This window comes from Phoenix dactylifera, unplaced genomic scaffold (assembly GCF_009389715.1).
Source record: "Phoenix dactylifera cultivar Barhee BC4 unplaced genomic scaffold, palm_55x_up_171113_PBpolish2nd_filt_p 001348F, whole genome shotgun sequence".
In the NCBI taxonomy this organism is placed as follows: domain Eukaryota; kingdom Viridiplantae; phylum Streptophyta; class Magnoliopsida; order Arecales; family Arecaceae; genus Phoenix; species Phoenix dactylifera.
In genome coordinates, this window is record NW_024068676.1 from 19,579 (window position 1) to 41,250 (window position 21,672).

General features: G+C 40.0%; 1 protein-coding gene and 2 non-coding genes across 3 annotated transcripts; all 3 read right to left on the bottom strand.

Annotated features, from left to right (window-relative positions):
• Nucleotides 1-3,107: 3,107 nt before the first annotated feature.
• LOC103716333 (DNA-directed RNA polymerases II, IV and V subunit 6A-like) lies at nucleotides 3,108-8,250 on the bottom strand. The gene is made up of 6 exons (XM_008804288.4): nucleotides 8,081-8,250; nucleotides 5,314-5,347; nucleotides 5,047-5,225; nucleotides 4,901-4,952; nucleotides 3,597-3,664; nucleotides 3,108-3,501 (listed from the first exon to the last, which is right to left on the bottom strand). The coding sequence occupies exons 1-6, from the start codon at nucleotides 8,113-8,115 to the stop codon at nucleotides 3,432-3,434; spliced, it is 438 nt and encodes a 145-aa protein (XP_008802510.1). The 5' UTR covers nucleotides 8,116-8,250; the 3' UTR covers nucleotides 3,108-3,431.
• A 3,416-nt stretch (nucleotides 8,251-11,666) lies between these two features.
• On the bottom strand, nucleotides 11,667-11,775 carry LOC113461701. Its single transcript, XR_003383988.2, has one exon. It is a non-coding gene; the product is annotated as a small nucleolar RNA R71 (small nucleolar RNA).
• An 8,912-nt stretch (nucleotides 11,776-20,687) lies between these two features.
• On the bottom strand, nucleotides 20,688-20,885 carry LOC113461953. Its single transcript, XR_003384207.2, has one exon. It is a non-coding gene; the product is annotated as a U2 spliceosomal RNA (small nuclear RNA).
• Between the last annotated feature and the right edge of the window lie 787 nt (nucleotides 20,886-21,672).

A 21,672-nucleotide genomic window follows, 5' to 3' on the forward strand; every position in this document is an offset into this window, starting at 1 on the left:
CCAGCACGGACTCATCAAAATTGACTTTGAGGAAGCTTGGGGGTGGGGGCTCCCAGGTGAAAAACACCGTGTGAGAAGCTGCCGAGGCAGAAGGGGAACCCCAGATATCCCGAGCTATCAAAAGTCCATCTAAGGAGGAAGCACGACTAATCTCTGCCGCCTGCGCCCGGGCGCTCTCCGCCACGAGCCTTGGCGACTTGCTCTGCTCACCAAAGGTTCGAGCATTTCTGGCCAGCCATATCTGGTATGCTGTGCAGGTCGCTCTAACCGCCTCTTGGCGTGTCAATGGGTTACCCGACCACCAGCGGATAGTTCGTAAGAACTGGTCCCCACGGGTCCAACCCTCCCATGGCAGCCCCGCCGCACACCACGCCGCCCTCGCCCATATGCACTGAAACAGTACATGGTCCACCGACTCATCAGCTCCGCATGCCCCGCACTCGAGGGGCATCCTTAAGCCCCGTTCGCTCAATACTGCTCTTGTCGGAAGCCGAACCCAGGCGACCTTCCATAAGAACAGTGCGACCCTCGGATGGAGGCCTAGGCGCCAGACCCAGACACACTCCGGCCCTGGCTCATGCTCTGGCCGGAGCACACGGGAGAGGTCCCCCACCCTCACTCCGGTCCTGCATGACGTGCTCCACACCCGGGTATCCGGACCCACATACCCCGGGATCGGAAGGGACCTAACCCTCTCAGCCAAGTGTGCCCCAAACATGTGACCCAACCTAACCTCATCCCAGGCAACCCCGCCCGGGACAAGGAGGTCACAGACCCGCAGTCCCTCCACTGCCTCAATGTCAACCATAGTCGGTTAGAGTCTCAAGGGTAGGGCACCCACCCATGGGTCACCAACCACATCAATACTCTGCCCATTGCCTATCAATCATCTAGTGTTCTCCTCGACCGTGGGAAGATATCTGGCGATCTCTCGCCACATGAATGAACAGCGACGCCCACTGCGAATCGCCCCTGTAGTGCCAGTACGGCCATATCTGGTAGCCATGGTCTGACTCCAGAAACCCTGTGGCTCCAGCGTGAATCGAGCTGCATGTCGGGCAATCAGCGCCTCACGTCGCTCCACCAGAGACAAGACTCCGAGGCCACCCTCACTCACTGGTGGGCAGACGCTCTCCCATGCCACTAGATGCATTCCGTGACCCCCTCCATACGACCCCCACAGGAAGCTCCGAAGTAGCCGCTCAATCCTCATTAGCACTATTTTCGGAACTACTGTGTTGGCCATGAAGCGGACAGGCATGGAAGCTAGCACTGACCTAATCAGCGTCAATCTACCCATCATGGAGAGTGAAGATGCCCTCCAACCCTCCAGTCTACTCTGAATCCTCTGCACCAGACCAGAACACTCCGCCACCCGTAACCTCCGACCCGTGATGGGTACTCCCAGGTAACTCCAGGTCCCGTCCTGATCCGGCATCCCAAGTAACCCCCGAATCTCCTGTCTGACCCTATGCTCAGTGCTAGGGCTGAAGGAAATTGTTGACTTCTGAAGGTTTACCTTCTGACCCGACATAGCACAGTACTCTGCTAATACTCTCCTGAGTACTCGTGCATCCTCTATCTACGCCCTGGCCAGGAGTAGACAATCGTCTGCGAATAGTAGATGCGATATAGACCTAGACCCTGGGGCGGGAACAAATGCCTCTAGCTCCCGGTTAGCACAAACACCCTGCAGAGCCCGAGACAGGACATCTGAACGGATGATGAACAAATATGGGGATAAAGGACATCCCTGTCTAAGCCCCATAGTAGACCTAAAGAAAGGGGAGGGTGTGCCGTTGATCAAGATGGAGAATCTCGACCCCTGGACACACCCCAACACCCACACAATCCAGGTCTCATGAAAACCGAAGCACTCCAAAGCGCGTCGCAAGAAACTCCACCGAATTCTATCATAAGCCCGTTCCATGTCCAGCTTGACAACCATCATACTTCGTCGCTTAGAGGCCCGTCGCAGATCTCACATCATTTCTTGGGCCATCATACTTCGTCGCTTAGATACTCTTTTTTTTTTTCACCGTTTCACAATTTTGTTCTACTAACCATAGGAACGCCAACCGGATAGCGAATGAAGTGGTTGGCTGGTTAGAGAATGAATATGAATGGATAAAAAGTTACTTAAGAGACAGCTATTCAACATTCAAACATAGCCTATAAGTACTTTTATGTAAATCACTTTTAAGGATGATATCAACTCTTTCTCATCTCTGAAAAGTTGATGTCATATAAATCTGAAGCAATAGATAACTCTTTTTTGGTACTTTGGGCAAAATTTAAATAGGACTCGAAAAATGATTGATTATATTAAACGATTTTTTTAGTGACTTTATATAATAGATCAATTAAATAATTCATGAAATTATAAACTAATAAAAATTTGTTGATAATTAGTTCTTTAAGATCATTGAGTGGTTTTCTTAGTTCTCAAGAAAGATAGGGAGATCTATATAAGATAAATTACCTAGATTCGAATGCCTAGAGATGCACCATTCAAGATTTGAACCCTAAACTTTTATGAAAAAGAGAGATGCCAATAGTAGGGCATTGCATAGTTGATAGAAACTTGGCCTTTTCTGTAATGAATAATATTTGATCTAAAATATTCAATCTGACTGCGTTGTGGTATCCACTCTTCTGACACATACAAGCCTCCAATCACTTATTTGAGGATTCTCTTGAAACTTCAAATATTTGTCATCATCAAGTTACAGCATTTGTTCCCCCGGCATTACAACATCCCATTACGTAACTATTATTGGATATTAATATTCCTACCTCCTCTCGTAGATTCATTAAAGTTCACAGTTTTCTTCACAGGACATGAACAAATTATTTAAGTAAATCGTGCTCATCTCCATGAGCGCATCCACTAATTTGGAGAGATCCGATGATAGCAATCGGGGAAAACAAGCATACAGTTGACAAACCAAAAAAATACTCACTGAAACAATATACTTCGAGCCACCGAGTTCAAGTGCTGGTTGGCACCTCTCCCAGCAGCAGTTGAGCTCAGGAGAGGTTCCCAGTTTGATCCCAGGCAGTGTTGGTTTGCAATTAAAGATAAACAGCGAACTGCAAATAAATCATATATAGCAACTGCAAATAAATCATATATAGCACTAATCCACCCATTAAGGTCCTTGAATAGATCCCATGGGCAAAACCTCCAAACTTCAGTACCAGACCAAGAGTAGAAACCAGACGTAGCTGACAATCTATCCATAGAACTGAAACCACCATAGTTATACAATGAAGTATACTTCCATCAACGAAGTTTTCTACTTCAATATATCTGCCATCGATCTATCTATAGAACTGAAACCGTGACTAGAAACTAGAGGAAACTAGCAATCTCTCGAATGGAGATCACAGTAAGTTGTATAGAGTAATTACAATTTATGTATTTGCCATCAGTCACCACCCACTTGCCTTTTCCAAGAGTCCTCCACAATTAGCTCATCGACTCCCCAATCTTCATAGCTGCCAGTGTCACATAATGGTTCAATATTATTATTCATGATGATGAGCTGCCTCTTGATTTCACTGGCAGAAAAATAAATACAAATCATTCATACCTTCCATCAGGTAAGTACCGGCGAATGGTGAAAGGAATCTTCCGTTCCCTAAGCTCCTTCATTGCGATCTGAAAACAATGAAGAATAAAATGGATGGGCAACCACGTAAGTGTACAGCTCCCGTCAATATAAGAGAATATTCCAAGTTACCATGCCAGCCAAAAAATAAAATAAAACAAAACAAGTTTGTTACCAGATCAGAAAAGAGCATTCATTAACAAAGCGAACACTATGTTAAATTGCACTATGCTATGCCATAAACAGTGATCATGGTACTTCCGAGGCCAGGTTAACTTGTGATCACTAAAGTATGGCTGGTTGCATGTCAATATAGAACATGCACGTAAATCATTCTATTGGGGCATTATAACAGTCAGGAGTCAGGCGAACAAATTACAAACTTTTAATAGATTTATAATAGTCCAAAAAAATAATCTCCATAATATTTCCAGACATTTAGAATCTAAAAGACTGCCAGGAAAGATATTGCAACCAAGGAGTAAGAAATTTGCTTTTCCCTAACAGTTTACATTAGGTGCCATGATTGGTTGATACCATATCATGAGACCTAAAATCAATTATCCATAAATGCTTGCCCCATAGAACTTCAGTAAGTCTTTATACCTTGATAAGAGATCCATAAAGCAATTAATGACAATTGCCATTCAGGAATATTATCCACAATATGGTGCCATACAACTTCACACTCATGGAGCCTTAAACATTAGAAATCATATTTATAGTCTCCAGGGAAACACCGTCATGCAAACCAGTATTCGTAAGGAAAAACCTTGACCAAATAATCCAATTCAATTCCTAAAATAGAGAAATGCACAAGCAACAAAACTAACACCTGAAGATATTCAGAAACCGCTAGAGTAATAAAATAAGGGCAAAAAAGTGGGAACTACTAGAAACCAATTTGCAGGTGCTCTCCAATGTGTTTACCATATGTTTTTCAACACCTATTTCATTTCCTGAAACCTCCCTCCCTCCCTCTCTCACAATAGTTTCACACATCATGTACAATCTACCAATTGGCAATTGTCTTTTTTGAGTAATATGAGGCCTACAGGTTATTCCACCCCTAATGCACTAGGTTTGCAAATAAGGTCCAGCCGATGTTGCCTTGGCCCAAAAAGATCAGGCAGCTCGAGCGAGCAAGTATAATAGTCTAATTATGATAGCAATAGATACAAAAATCATGTATACAGAGAATTTTTAAATATGTGATCATGTAAAAGTTTATAATTATGCTGTAATGTATCTACTTATGTGTGCCACTGCTCAACCAAGGGGCTTACCTCCAGTGGATCAGTCTCCCCCTCCAGCTCAACCATCACAGGAGCATTCATGCTGTTCAATCAAGTTCAAATGCCACAACAAATTTAATACCCTGATATTCAATGGACACATATTTAAATGTTATGACACAAGTGTGGGTGGAAACCTAATCTGAAGAGCACGTGTACCCAAGATTCTTGCACGCTCATACTTGGTCATGTACTTCGTAGTTCTCCGAGGTCGTTCCACTGGTGCTTGCTCCTCCTTTTCTTCAGCTCCTGTGCCTACAAAAGTATCAGGAATTTCTTCATTGCTATTATCTGCATCCTCCTCCTCTGCTCCTTCCTGTACAATTACCAGCCAACATCTTCACTTGTTTGAACTCAACACAAGTGAGAATCTTTATTTAGTGCTTTTTCCAATATATCCATACCTCAATCTCAGGCTCTGGAGGCTCATCCTCATATCTGCAGAAGCCATCTTACTAAATCAGTGAGATGGAATGCTCAAAAACGTCACAGAGTAGAACCATGACTTAGTTGTGATGATTACTAAATTTATCCATTTGCAACAAGAGACACCTAATGAGAATGGTCTACTGATATAAAACCCATAACACACTGATGGGAGTAAAATAACAATGAATATTAATAAAATGGAACTGATGAATTTCAGATACCATTTTAGGTCAGTGATGTAAAGAAAGGAATATTTAACTTCAACATCATAATGAACTACTCAACCAGAAGTGCTCCAATAGCTTAATAGTCACACCCAAATCTTCTTTATATTAGTTGTGAAGAAACCACAACTATAAAGCATTAGATGCTCCAAATACAATATTCTCTTTGTTTGCGTTTTTGTATTCAGTTCTGTAAAAAAAGTGCATGCTTTCTGAATTCTACATAAGGTGAAGAGAGTGCATCAAGTCTTGTAGGAAAAACAACCACATCTGAATTTCCATCTTGAGATTACAGTGAATAAGAGAACGGCCTGATCTTAAGCTGACAGCATGCATATAAATTAACTTCATCATTGAGATTGATACCACTATGGTTCAGCTTTGCCACACTTTCATGATGTTTCATTTTTCATGAAAGATGCTAAGCTTAGCTATTTTAATCAAAATGTGGTTTCAGAGAGAGAGAGAGAGAGATTGTGAAATTATCCAAAAGACAGCTTGATGCTGCTTTTCACATTGATCAAAGCCTTGAAGAAATTCAGGATTTTATTCAACAAGAAAAACTGAGGTTTTCGAGTATTTGAAATTAATCCAGATGTCACCAAACATTATAAGAAAATCCTGAGATACAAACGAAAACCTGTATGACGAGTACAAATGCTTCGAGCAACTAGGCCAGAATGATTCTAGCTCCCAGTCATGATGCTAGTGAGAACCAAAATATCTCGAAAGATTCTCTACATATATAATGCAAGCTCTTAAACGATGTCTCAACTGACCAAGCAAGTTATAAACCCTGTAGCCACCTGCTGTCCCTTGCAAATCCAGTGGACTAATGTAGTTGAACTGCCCTCGTGGTAAATGCATTCAGTTTCATTTTTATTTTTTTACTTTTCAGCAAAAAAAAGTGGTGGCAATTATGTATTGTGTACCGTGAACGGCTGGTTTGACTTACATGGGATGTCTAACTTTTTAAGAACAACAAGAAGAGAAGGGGGAAAGTTATGACCAATTTCTCGAATGTGAAAACTGTTTTTTAGCAACAAAGATATTGAGAAGAACAAGTTGGGAAAGAAAGGTTAAGGAATGAGGTAGAGAGAGAAGGAAGAGGGACAAAAGAATGAAAAAAAGAGAGAAATGTAGGCAAAGTAAGTAAAAGATAGAGAAAGAACAACAGACTTCCCTTTATATGGGTGACTACTAAGTGGTCGAACGACACTGATATGTTTAGAATATTTTTTATTGGGTGATATGTCAAACATTAACCACACGAGCATGCCATCAATTATATTGTTGCATATGTCATGAAGAACATGAGATATCAAACTCATCAAAATATTGATATAAAAAAAATCAGGAAAAGGATGATGTCCCTTTGTTTTTATTTTTTTTACATTTTTCTGATTAAATGATTTTGAACACTAAAACATCAACAATGGTCCTTGCATCACACTGCCCAATAGTTCATGTTTTTTCATTCAATGTCTTTTACCAGTTACCAATCACGTATAACCAAATTCCGTCACAAAGCTTATTAGCAAAAGCGACACACTCTCATTTCTTCATGCAGCAGCAAGAATTCATCCATCTTTTTGGAGTTTTACTCCATTCATAATTCCATACAGAATTTCACTTAAGGCAACAGTTTTACTCATCCTTCAACACTAATCATCCACTCTTGAATACATAAAAACTCAATTCACCCAGCTTGCAGGATTTTTTCTTAAATTTTCTTTAAGACTTGACCTCAAAAACAACAGAACACAGTAGAAAACTTTCCTACTGATTTATGGTTACTTGGTAAAAATAAACCAAATGGCACTATTAAAGCAGTCCACTGGGATACTAACAAATAATGTTCCTACACTGCTCTGCATCACTAACAAGTCAAAGTCGTGTTCCTTCTGAATGACCTCATCAAAATTCCCCCGTCTTTGGAGATTTTCAAATGACCACGAACCCTAATTCACTACTGAACCAAATTACGTTAAAACTAAGATATCCTCAAGCCAAATCATGATGAAATGTGTCGACTTGATTCGAAAATTATCAAACTTCAAGCTGAAATTTTAAAACCGACGCTCAATTTGCTAAAATCTGAACTTAAGAAGAGATCATAAAATGAAAGAAAGAGATATAACAAGATGAAGATTCCAAATTCGATATCGGGATTCATAACTCGCTTTCCCCTTCTGTCAAAATCATGCATAACACTAAAGTTAGATCAAGTTTTCCATGCATGCAATTAACTAAACCCTAACCCTAAAATTTTAATCCCCCTTCATGGTATTCAGAGATTCTAACACTCCGTCTACCGAAATAACAAATCAAAAGAAATATCTTGCATCGAATAGATTGAGGAAAGAACTCGCGTGAAAAGAGTAAGGAAATCTTTCAACAACAATACTAAAAAACCTCAAGGAAACACCGAAAGGTAAAACCAATCCCTCAAGACTAAGAGAAGCAGGAGAAAGAGAGAGAGAGAGAGAGAGAGAGAGAGAAGGCGGAGGGGACGAACCCCATGTCCATGTCGTTGTAGTCCTCGTCCGCCATTGGGAATTTGGAGACCTCGCTCTCGCTCTCGCTCTCTTCCCCAACCAAACCTCCGCTGACCGCGCGCTACTTTGAAGGAACAGCGAAGTATCTAATCACGAGGGTCCGGCGAAACGACGAAAGCACCCCTCCCCTCAGCGTTAGAAGTTTCTGGAAACTTAGGAGACATGTAAACGGGTCGGGTTCAAGTTGGACCCGAATAAATCTATCCAACCAACTCAACGGATCCAAGTGAGATCCAATCCGTCACTCCAATCCGCAAACCCATTTACAGACCCGTCCTAACCTAGACCCATACCCGACCCCGAACCCGACCCTAGACCCCGATAAATGGGTTGCATGTGGGTCCTCTCCTAGGGCTTTTAGACGGACCAAATCTCGATCCCAGTTAATTAACAGGTTATTTATATATAAAACATATTAGTTTGAATTATATATCTCTTAGTATATGGGAATTTTAGTTTAAAACTTAATGGGATGGAAAGAGTAAAAACGGCCACATGTTTGAATATGTTTGAGTATATCTTTTCAATTTTTTAATTATTATTGTATTGTTAACTATTAAGTGCTTGTTGGTCATAATTTAATTTTTGGATATATTATAATTAGTTTATCAAAGTATAAATGCTTTTAACTTGATTAATCTTTCAAGATACATGTTTGATGCTCGATAGAATCTCGATTTATGCTCCAACAAGACCCAAAGACTTCATGATTTTTATGATATCTTTTTATAACCCAATCTGAACTTGACCTAATCCTTCTATGGCCATGTAGAGAATAGAATTTAGACATAAAACCATAATGGTGCCCTATTGCACATGATATTTGGATTTGTTAACAACTGGATATCCAATCCAAAAAAAAATGATAAGATGATTTAAACGTTGGTGAGGAGGGAAGAAGTTTGTTTCAAGTAGTATCTTATTCAAGAATTTTAAATGAAAGACTTGAGATCACTGGCTTACTTCTTGGATCTTAAAATTACATGAAGCTCTGATGGGTATTATTTATCACAGGCAAATATGCATCTAATCTCATTTTTAGAGATGGATTAACAAATAGCAATGGCAAGGTTACTTCTATACCTCTTGAGGCTCATGCCAAATTAATACCTAGCAGTGGAACTCCTCTTTTTGATACTATTCGTGATAGTTAGTAGGTGGTTTTGTATATCTCACAGTTACTTGCCTTGACATATGATAAAAGCACAAAAGTACGATCTACATACCGCTTAAATTAGTATTATTGCTAACCGATAATGACAAAATTGCCGATTTAATATTATATTTTTGTTGAGTGCAAATGATCGTAAAATCAAAGCTGAAATATACATTGGGTTCAAAAAGATGCATCACCGTAGGTAAACAGTCAACCGTATGGGGTCAGCCCCAGTTACACACTAGAAGGAGCATTAGCAGATTAAGTGCAGCCACATGCAGCAACAGCATACCCTTCCCATCAGTGATCTTCACCGTCTGCGAGCCCAAGCATCTCAGTTTCTTCCGCGTTGGATCTGCCCTCCACGCGTCTCCGCGTTCGCATCTTTTTGTGGCCCAAAGAAGGAAACAACGCTTCATTCTTCCAGAGCCCATGATCCATGCTTCCTCTTCCGTATCTTGCCATCCAGGATGGACCCGCATCCGAGCTCTCACGATTCTGCGCCCAGCTCTTCTCGGATCTCCTTCCGAATCAGCTTCCGGATTAGCATCCCGCAATCAGCTCGCTTTCAAGTCCATGTCTCGATCTTCTAGTTCAGCTCCCACGCGTTCCAACCGATCCCAGCTCCCGCGATCAACACCCTTCCGCGTCCGAGTCTGCAGCTTTCGAAGTTTGCGATCTCTCGAAGGTTTCCACGTCCATTCATCGGTCCGTTCACAACACATCCTAGCATCACACGAAGCATCCGGATCCGCATCCATCCGCATCCTAGCTTCTTCCCGGCCGTCCGCATGCAATCCTCTTCTTCCGCCCGTCTCACGCGACTCCCAGCATCCCGCGATGCATCACAGGTTTCGCATCTCATCCAGATTCCAGCTGTTCGCGTGAAATCTCCCGTTTGCGAGCATCTCGGTACCCATCCGCGCGTCTTCCGGATTCGCGATCGTCTCAGCTACCTTTTCCATTCCCAGCCGTCTGCCTCTTCCCTCCACGTCCGGTTATCCCGCGGCCAGCCGGGAGGTGCATTTCGAACGATTGCCCACTCCCAGCAAAATTCAAGGGTCCGTTTTGATTCGTTAGGAAGTTTATTTGAAATTTGGAGAGGTTTTCCTTGAATAAATAGGAATAAAAAACAGAGGAAGCTATGTTTTTCCCAAAAAGAAAAGAAGAGGGGAGATTTTCATGTCAATGGCCGGCTAACTTCCTTGGTCAAGGGCGATGGAAGAACCCTTGACTTATTGCTCTCATGAAGTAAACTCTGAACTTTGGTTTTAATTGATTTACAACTTTTCATATGTTCTGATTCTCTCATATTTATTTATTAGATAGATTTGTTATAGTTTATATTTATTGATGCACGAATTGCTCCGATATTTGATTTGTCGTAGACATAACCGATACAATGAATGCTTAGAAGTTGAGTTCATGTATTCAATCGATATATTTCATGATTAGAACTATTTTATTTATTTGATCCTTAATCGAGAATCGTCAAGTTTATTTGCTAAAAGTAATATTGTCAAGGAGGATTATGTATCCCTAGCCATTTCCATATTATCGAACTTAATCTATTAATTAGTTTCTCTAAACTTCTAAAAGCCATCAAAAATCACATCTGAAATTACACTAATAATACATAGATCGCTCCCTGAGGAATCGATCTCGGACTTCCGAGTTTTACTACTTGTGCGATTCTCCTGCACTTGGGAGAGTAGTTTTGCGAACGCATCAAGTTTTTGGCATCGTTGCCGGAGAATGGCTGAATTATTAGTATATTTTCAGATTTAATTAGAGATTTAGTTTAGGTAAGTTTCAGTTTTTTTAAAATATATATATATATAAAATAAAGTAATAATAATAATAATAATTATATGTTAAAGTGGAATAGGGATGACACCGGTCGATTGAGTCGTTCATTTTTTTGACAATTTCTTGGGACACAATCTTAAAATTCTTCGTAGTATTTTACACCCTGTGAGATGACTGATTTAAATGAAGATGCGGGGAGTCACCCCGATCGAGATTATGAACCCCCCGCTATGACTTTGAGACATACCTACAACCTACTAGAACTAATCAGCCTTCATGCATAATTTTTTCTGATAATGTAGGACATTTTGACATCAAACCAGGGGTAATTCAATTACTACCAAAATTTCATGGATTAGAGTCTGAGAGTCCTTACCTTCATCTGAAAGATTTTGAAGAATTGAGCATTATATTTAGAGTGCCAAACGTCACTAAGGATGTCCTCAAGCTGACGTTGTTCCCTTTCTCTCTAAAGGATAAGGCCAAAACATGGTTAAACTCTTTGCGACCTAGATCAATAAGAACTTGGCAAGATATGAAGAGAGAATTTTTGAAAAAGTTCTTTCCCGCACAAAGGACCAACTTTCTGAAAAGATGTATCTGCAATTTCCAACAAAAAGACAATGAAACTTTTTATGAATATTGGGAGAGATTTAAAGACCTTCTTCTCTCATGCCCTCATCATGGGTTCGAAACTTGGAGAACTATTAGCTTCTTCCATGAAGGTTTATCTCCACAGTTGAAACAGTTTGTAGAGACCATGTGCAATGGTAGATTTTTAGAAAAATAACCTGATGAGGCATGGGAGTATTTGGATTCCCTTGCTGAGACTGCCCAACTTTGGGATAACGGGGATAGAAACAATAAATCTTTGCCCAAGCCTACTAGCTCTACGCAGGGTGGCCTTTACAACTTCAGAACTGAGAATGATCTTCATGCTAAAATGGCAACCCTCACTAGGAAGGTAGAAGAGATTGAACTTAGGAAGGTCGAGCCCGTTAAGACTATAAAGCTCAGAAACGAGTGTTGTGGGATCTGCGACATATCTGGTCATACCACTACAGATTGCCCCACCATACCGGCATTCAAGGAAGTTTTGCACAATCAAGCAAATGCTATAAACTCCTACCAGAAGCCTTATAATGATCCATTCTCGAATACCTATAACCCTGGTTGGAAGAATCATCCGAATTTTAAGTAGAGAAACGATCACCCTTAGCAGTCATACCATTCAGCTCCTCCACCTGCACATCCTAGTTTTGCATCACCTCCCTCTCAAAAATCGAATATCGAGGATACCTTGCAATCTATACAATCTTTTCTACAAGGTCAAGCCAATATCAATGTTCAAAATACTCGAAATTTTGAAGATATAAAGAACAATTGTCAATGTTGACTACCGTCCTAAGTACCTAGGAGAAGGGTAAGCTTCCAGCTCAACCCCAAACTAACCCACAAGTGCATGGTAGTAATAATACGGCTCCTTCTAGTTCGCATACAGAGCATGCAAAGAGCATCATGACTTTGCGTAATGAAAAAGTCATTGATCAGACTGTCCTATTGAAACCGCCAGTCACTTCTAATTCTGATGTGCCCAAAGCCGATGAAAAGGGCAAAGAAGAAGTTGAGGTCCCAACTTCTACCAAGAAAGTCGAATGCTCTTTTCCTCCACCTTTTTCACAACGGTTAAGGCCGTTGCAAAAGCTCGAACCTAATTCTGAAATTCTTGCTTTTTAAGAAAGTAAAGATCAACATACCTCTTCTTGATGCAATCAAACAAGTACCTTTATATGCCAAATTTTTGAAGGACTTGTGTACTATCAAGCGCCGATTAAATGTTAAGAAGAAGGCATTTTAAACTGAAAATATGAGTGCTATTTTGCAGCACAACATTCTCCCTAAATATAAGGATCCGAGTTGCCCAACCATCTCATGCATCATAGGCGACTTTAGGATAGAGCGAGCATTGTTAGATTTAGGGGCGAGTGTGAATTTGTTGCCATATTCTGTATATGAACAACTTGGTTTAGGTGAGTTGAAGCCAACCTCCGTTACTTTGCAATTAGCTAACAGGTCAATCAAGATCCCGAGGAAGATTATCGAGGATGTATTGGTCCAAGTAGACAAGTTCTACTTTTCTATCGATTTTATTGTATTGGACACACATCTGGCTTCGAACTCACAGTCTCAGATTTCGATCATTTTAGGACGTCCATTCCTTACAACTTGTAATGCATTGATTAATTGTAGGAATGGCGTCATGAAGCTTTTCTTTGGTAACATGTTGCTGAAACTGAACATTTTTAATGTGTGCAAGCAACCCAATGATCACGAAGAGAGTAAGGAGGTTGATTGGGTTGAAACCATCGCGGAAGAATATTTGTTAGCTGAAGCATTTAACGATCTATCCAGCGATGGCTTAATTAATTGGTGTTCTCATGGCACCGATGGAAATGATTTGTTAGTTACACCTAGTATGGACAGTTCGAATGCCATGATGATCAATGGTTGGAGACCAAAAGTAGAAGATTTTGAACAGCTGCCACCTCGAGAGGCAAAGATAGTACCAACCCATGAACAAGCGCCTAAGCTCGAGTTAAAATCCTTATCGAAGAAACTCAAGTATGCCTTTCTTGGATCCAGGATACTTTTCCTATAATCATCTTGTCTGATCTTGATCATGCCCAAGAAAGAAAATTATTTGGAGTTCTAAAGAATTATAAAGGAGCCCTAAGGTGGTCTATTGCCGACTTGAAGGGGATTGGCCCCTTAATTTGCACGCATCGGATATATTTGGAGGACTATACCAAAACCACAAGGCAAATGCAACAAAGGTTGAATCCTACGATGAGAGATGTGGTTAAGGTAGAAGGCCTCGAGTTGCTTGACATGGGTATTATTTACCCAATTTCCAATAGCAAGTGGGTAAGCCATACTCAAGTCGTTCCTAAGAAGTCGGGTTTGACGGTAGTAGAGAATGAGCAAGGTGAACTAGTCCCAACTCGTGTCCCAATGAGTTGGCGCATGTGTGTCGACTACCGAAAGCTGAATTTGGTCACAAGGAAGGATCACTTCCTTCTACCCTTCCTAGACCAAGTGTTGGAGAGAGTTGCACGGCACGATTTCTATTATTTTCTCGATGGCTATTCTGGATATTACCAAATCGAGATTTCACCAGAAGATCAAGAGAAGACTACCTTCACTTGTCCTTTTGGCACATTTGCTTTCTGTCGGATGCCATTCGGGTTGTATAATGCACCTGCAACATTCCAAAGATGCATGCTCAAAGAAGTTTTTGGAAGAGTTCATGGACGACTTCTCCATTTTTGGCGACGCATTTGATGATTGCTTGTCATATTTACAAGCAGTCTTAGCTCGATGTATGGAAAAAAATTTGATACTGAATTGGGAGAAATGCCACTTCATGGTGCCAAAGGAAATTGTCCTAGGACATATTATTTCATCGAAAGGCATGGAAGTTGATGGAGCTAAAATCAATTTAATCGCTAATCTATCTGCACCCAAGATGGTTAGAGATGTTAGATCATTTTTAGATCACGCCGAATTTTATAGGAGGTTCATTAAGGACTTTAGTGTCATAGCTCGACCATTATATAACCTCCTATCCCTTGATACACCGTTCAATTGGACTGAAACCTATCAAGATGCATTCGAAAAGTTGAAGTCTATGCTTAGCACTGCACCCATCGTGCGGCCACCCAATTGATTACTATCTTTTGAGATCATGTGCGATGCTAGCGACTATGCGATAGGAGTTATCCTAGGACAACATAAGGATAATAAGCCATATGTCATTTACTATGCAAGCAAAATTTTAAATGATGCTCAAATGAATTACACCACCACCGAGAAGGACTTGCTTGCAGTAATATTTGCATTAGACAAATTTTGCTCTTATATCCTTGGTTCTCCTATTATTATCTTCACGGAGCATGCAGTGTTAAAATATTTGCTGGATAAGAAAGAGGCCAAACCACGCTTAATACGATGGATACTTCTACTCCAAGAATTTGACATCACTATCAAAGATAAAAAGAGAGTAGAGAATGGGTTGCTGACCATTTATCACGGCTAGTTTTTCATGATTCGGTGTCACAGTTTTCCATCAAGGACTCATTTCCTGAAGAGCAGTTGTTTGCACTTTCTACTATACCATGGTATGCTGATATTGTAAATTTTCTTGTTACGAACCGAATTTCGGAGCATTGGGGGTCGATAGATAGAAAAAATTTCTTGCGCGAGGTGAAGAATTATTACTATGACGAACCATATTTGTTTAAGTATTGTAATGATCAAATCTTCATACGATGCATACTAGATCATAATATACAAAGCATACTCTCTTTCTGCCATATTGATGCTTGTGGTGGACACTTTGCTTCTAAGAAAACCGCTGCAAAGATCTTGTACTGTGGTTTCTATTGGCCTACTATGTTCAAAGATGCCCACGAGTTCTGCAGGACATATGATCCATGTCAACATATTGGAAGTCTAACCCGTAGGCAAATGATGCCTCTTCAGCCCATTACTGTTATCGAGATTTTTGATTGTTGGGGTATTAATTTTATGAGCCCATTTCCACCATCTTTTGGATATGAGTATATTTTAGTCGGCGTTTATGTGTCCAAATGGGTAGAGGCTGTCGCTTCTAAGACCAATGATCACAAACCTGTCCTGAAGTTTTTAAAAGAAAATATTTTTTCACGATTTGGGATGCCTAAGGTCATAATTAATGATGGTGGAAAGCACTTTTGTAATAAACCTTTCGAGACCTTATTGAAAAAGTATGGTGTCACTCACAGAGTTGCTACCCCATATCATCCGCAAACTAGAGGCTAGGTAGAGTTAGCCAATAGGGAGATCAAGCGTATTTTAGAGAAAACAGTGAACCCAACGAAAATATTGGTCCTTGAAACTATTAGATGCATTATGGGCTTATCGTACTGCATATAAAACCATTCTTGGCATGTCTTCCTGCCAGCTAGTCTACGGAAAAGTGTGTCATCTGCCTGTAGAAATAGAGCATAAATCGTATTGGGCAATTAGAAAATTGAATTTTGATTTACATGATGTCGGTCTAGCTAGAAAATTGCAATTGAACGAGCTTAACGAGATTCGCAGAGATGCTTATGATAATGCTAAAATTTGCAAAGAACGAATGAAGATCTTACATGATAAATCAATTTTGAAAAAAAAAATTTGAATCTTGCAAAAAGTTCTTTTATACGATTCCCACTTACATCTATTTCTTGGTAAGTTGTGATCGAGATGAACAGGTCCTTACATTATAAAAACTGTTTTTCCACATGGGGCGGTTGAGATTGAGAGTCCGCAGGATGGTAATACTTTTAAGGTAAATGGACACAAGTTAAAACCTTTTTCTGAGAATTTTGCCGATGAAGAGAACTTCTTTTTCTTGGAGGAGCCTTCTTATGACTGAGCATTACGGCAAAGGAATGTGTATATTAGTTAGAATTATTTTTTCTTTTATTTTTAGTTTTCTTCTTATTTTGTAGGTCTTCTTTTCTGGATATCAACAGCTCAATGTATACCTCTTCTTTTCCATATTATTTTCTCTATTGTCTCTCATATATAGTTTTCTTGTATCTAGTACATTGAGGACAATGCAATGTTTAAGTTAGGGGGAGGGAAATATTTTGCAAAAAAAAAAAGAATGAAAAAAAAAAAGAGAGATTTTGTTTTTACATTTGATTTATTCTATTACTTTCTTTTCTGAGCAAATACACATGTATTTTCATATTGAGTTTGTGCGACTATTAAGGCAAGGAACACATGCATACTATGACTGATTAGAGACCTATTATTAGATCCCTGCACATGTACTTAATGACAATAGGAAGGCCTCAGAAGTTTACATTTGTTAACTGCATTTTTGTTAGCCTTATCCGTAAAAGAAGTACGAGTATCTTTGTTCGTACCATAAAGTTCATGATTTGGTTTTCACACAAAGATAGAGGTTGAATATCCCGACTAGATTACTTAGGTGCCTTATGATCCGACCTTGGTTGACCTATAGTCACGATGCAGTCACATATATAATAAAAATATCTATATGGTTCAGTCTACCTTCTCTTTTCTTGCATAATTATTATCAAAAAAAAATCCTTATGATGACAAGTCTAGCCTCATGGCGTAGTCTGGTTCGAGTAATTAAGTCTGAGGGGTGTTTCACCTAATGTCTTGAGCCAACTGGATTGGGGGTCATTGGCTGAAAGCTCGCTACCTGGACCTTACTAGAGCCTAATGGGGTTGGACAGCTGTAGTCGTTATATGTGTTGAAAAAAAATGAAATAAAAATAAGCATGAATGGGTTGGTCAGACTGAATCCCGTGACTTGTGGTAATGGCTGGTTTGACTCCATTGTATTGGACCTCTGTGTACCTGGGTTGTTTAGTTAGGATTGATAGCTCTTTTTTTACATGCGAACTATTCTTGACAAATTTAGACAATATTTGATATTCTGAAAATTTGATGAATCAGGTTCTAACAAATTGTAGAAAACACTTGTGAACTTGAGTAGTACACCTAAAACTCGGGCGGTGCCCTGTTGTGGTGGAGGTATTAGTACTCTGAGAAAGTCATGCTATTTTATGCACACTACACTTTCATATTTTTCTTGCTTTGATAGTTGCTATGCTTGAAAATATATATTAATTAATTATATGTGTATTAGCTTAGAGTTTATTTCACATTTTTATTAGGATCTCATATTATGTCATATCATTCATGATGTTTGTAGGTAACATCTCTGCAAACCCTTACGAGATAACACTCGTCCACTAGGGTAACCTAAGGATTTAACGACTTATTGCACGTGCTAAGTGCAATCGTGATTCCCTACGAAAATGGGTACATATCTTAGTTTTATATCTTTAGCTTCAATAAAAAGTCATAGGTTAAACCACACCTTTTGCACTCTCATTTTCTTATTTGCTCATTGATTGCTAGAGACTAGCAATAAGCTAGTTGGAAGGTGTGATGAGAGCACAAAAGTGCGATCTACATACCGCTTAAATTAGTATTATTGCTAACAGATAATGATAAAATTGCCGATTTAATATTATATTTTTGTTGAGTGCAGGTGATCATAAAATCAAAGCTAAAATGCACACTGGGTCCAAAAAGATGCATCACCGCAGGTGAACAACCAACCGTATGGGGTCAGCCCCAGTTGCACACTAGAAGGAGCATTAGCAGATTAAGTGCAGCCACATGCAGCAACAGCATACCCTTCCCATCAGTGATCTTCACCGTCTGCAAACCCAAGCATCTCAGTTTCCTTCTGCGTTGGATCCGCCCTCCATGCATCTCCGTGTTCCCATCTTTTTGTGGTCCAAAGAAGGAAACAATGCTTCATTCTTCCGGAGCCCGTGATCCATGCTTCCTCTTCCATATCTTGCCATCCAGGATGGACCCACATCCGAGATCCCACGATTCTGCGTCCAGCTCCTCTCGGATCTCCTTCTGAATCAGCTTTCGGATTAGCATCCCACGATCAGCTCGCTTCCGAGTCCACATCTCGATCTTCCGGTTCAGCTCCCACGCATTCCAACCGATCCCAGCTCCCGCAATCAACTCCCTTCCGCGTCCGAGTCTGCAGCTTTCAAAGTTCGCGATCTCTCAAAGGTTCCACGTCCATCCATCGGTCCATTCACAGCGCGTCCTAGCATCACACGAAGCATTCGGATCCGCATCCATCCGCATCCTAGTTTCTTCCCGGCCGTCCGCGTGCAATCCTCTTCTTCCGCCCGTCTCACGGCAACTCCCAGCATCCCGCGATGCATTCCCAGGTCCCGCATCTCATCCAGATTCCAGCTGTCCGCGTGAAATCTCCCGTTCGCGAGCATCTCGGTACCCCGGTCAATCGCGATCGTCTCAGCTACCTTTTCCATTCCCAATCGTCTGCCTCGTTCCTCTGCGTCCGGTTATCCCGCGGCCAGCCGGAAGGTGCATTTCGAACGACCGCCCACTCCAAGCAAAATTCAAGGGTCCATTTTGATTTGTTAGGAAGTTTATTTGAAATTTGGAGAGGTTTTCCTTGCATAAATAGGAAGGGAGTCAGCGAGCCAAGGATCTTCTGCTCTCTCAAGTTGTTCTGGTTCCCATGAAAAAAAATAGAGGAAGCTCTAATTTTCCCAAAAAGAAAAGAAGAGGGGAGATTTTCATGTCAATGGCCGGCTAACTCCCTTGGTCAAAGGAGATGGAAGAACCCTTGACTTATTACTCTCATGAAGTAAACTCTGAATTTTGGTTTCAAGTGATTTACATCTTTTCATATGTTCTGATTCTCTCATATTTATTTATTAGATAGATTTGTTATGGTTTATATTTATTGATGCACGAATTGCTCCGATATTTGATTTGTCGTAGACATAACCGACACGATGAATGCTTAGAAGTTGAGTTCATGTATTCAATCGATATATTCCATGATTAGAACTATTTTATTTATTTGATCCTTAATCGAGAATCTTCAAGTTTATTTGTTGAAAGTAATATTGTAAAGGGGAATTTTGGATCCCTAGCCATTTCCATATTATCAAACTTAATCTATTATTTAGTTTCTCTAAACTTCTAAAAGCCATCTAAAATCACATCTGAAATTACACTGATAATACATTGACCGCTTCCTGAGGAATCGACCTCGGACTTCCGAGTTTTACTGCTTGTGCAATTCTCCTGCACTTGGGAGAGTAGTTTTGCGAACGCATCAACATAGCTTATGCTATTCATATCGTTGGTCAGTTTATGATAGCTCCTCGATTCACTTATTATGTTGTTGCTCTGCATATTCTATACTGTGTAAAGAGTATTTTGTTTTATGGTTGCATTTTACTGCCAATTCTTTTTTGCACCTTAGTGCTTTACTCTAATGCTTGTTTAGGCTGGTGATCCTACTGAGAAATGCTCTACATCAGGTTATTGTCTTCTTTTGGGTGACTTTTCCTATTTTTTGGCATAGTAAGAAGCATAATGTTGTTTTCAAATCCAGCACCAAGACTAATACAAGCTATCGAGGTATGCGAGCCACTCATCATGATATTGGTACTCTTTACTGATATATTTTTCATGAATGTACTAGATATATTAAAACAGATTGTCACTTTATTCGCTATCACATTCGTTGTGGTGTTGTATAATTACGCTCTATTTCCTTTACTAACCAAGTTGTAAATATCTTCACTAAGACCTATCCACCTGGATGTGAATCCATTCATATCGTGGCAATGATGGAGTCATTTGGGCAACTTGTAGCAAGGATGTGTTTCCATTCTCACTTGCATCAGTGGCTATTGACCTACCTTTCAGCTGAAGACAGCTGCTGAGAAGTTGGTATACAAACGTGAATGGTGTGGTCTTAACTCCAAAGCTGGGAAAGGAACCACCTTGGCAGAAGGATCAAATGTTACTTAGAAGGGCGTCTCTAAAGTGCACTACTAGGGCTTGCATGCATAAGGATTTTCTGATACCCATGAAGCAAGATAAGCAGTCTTCTCATCCATAACGTGTTGAATTATGTTATTTCTATCTACGAACAAATTCCTTCTTCTTAGTTTTGGTAGGGGTGAGCCGGGCCCGTGCGGTAGTGCAACGCATAGGCGACTCACAAGGACCCCAGCGGCAAGCCACTGTCGATGGGCCCTTCCCCACAAGAAATTAATTTAATATCATGGTGGGCCAATGGCCCACGTATCAGATATTAAACTGATAAGAACAGATACTACACTTGATCTTAGCCAAAAGGCCGAGAAAGGTATGCTTTGGCCCGTCGCCCGTGCCTGTCTTTTATCGGGACGGATCCTGCTTCCACTTGTCCTCGCAGCCGATATGGGACTAAAATGATTCTTAGATGAGCCTCACAAAGAGACGTATTGGAGGAGTTCATACCATATAAAAGAATAGGTGCATGTGTATATTTGTATGATAAACTTAATTCGAATAGGAGATTTAAGTTCTAATGCGATCTATCATTCCAATCTATAGAAAATAAATATATAAGAAATAGTTTTCTTTCTTTTTATCAACATTCTGCATGCAAAAAAGATGCACAGAAATCAAGATTATAAAAGAGCTGTTTTTCGGAAAAATAGATATCAATAAAGTAAATTTATTAGTAAAAGCTAGTATGGATGTTATGTCAATAAGTGTTATTTGTTTGTTTGGCTTGAAATTTGACTTATAATTCACAATATGCTCTTTCAATAAAGTAAGCTCACTTACTATAGGATGAAATTTTTATTTATATTTTATTTATCAGATATCATTTTAATATCGAAATTATAGAAGAGTAATCAATAAGTTGGGTAGAGTGTATCCAGCAAAAATAAATAATATTTTATGAGACCTAGAAAGAGAGAGAGCAGTCAATCCTTAATTTGATTGGTTGGTTGGAGAAGAAGAGGAGAAAAGTTTAAAATATCTTTACATATTTAAAAAATCAAAAAATCAGAGAGGTCTAATCCTATCTATTGATCAATGATAATTAATTGATAAGACTATTATATTCCATAATAATGGCGTCTGACACTTTGTGCATTGTAACCC

Excerpts from the sequence above, each read along its gene's own strand:
- LOC103716333 (XM_008804288.4), bottom strand. The coding sequence starts at position 8,115 with ATGGCGGACGAGGACTACAACGACATGGACATGGG. Across the intron at positions 5,226-5,313 it reads CTCCAGAGCCTGAGATTGAG|GAAGGAGCAGAGGAGGAGGA; the intron begins GTATGGATATAT and ends GTAATTGTACAG. Across the intron at positions 3,665-4,900 it reads GGGAGACTGATCCACTGGAG|ATCGCAATGAAGGAGCTTAG; the intron begins GTAAGCCCCTTG and ends CATTGTTTTCAG.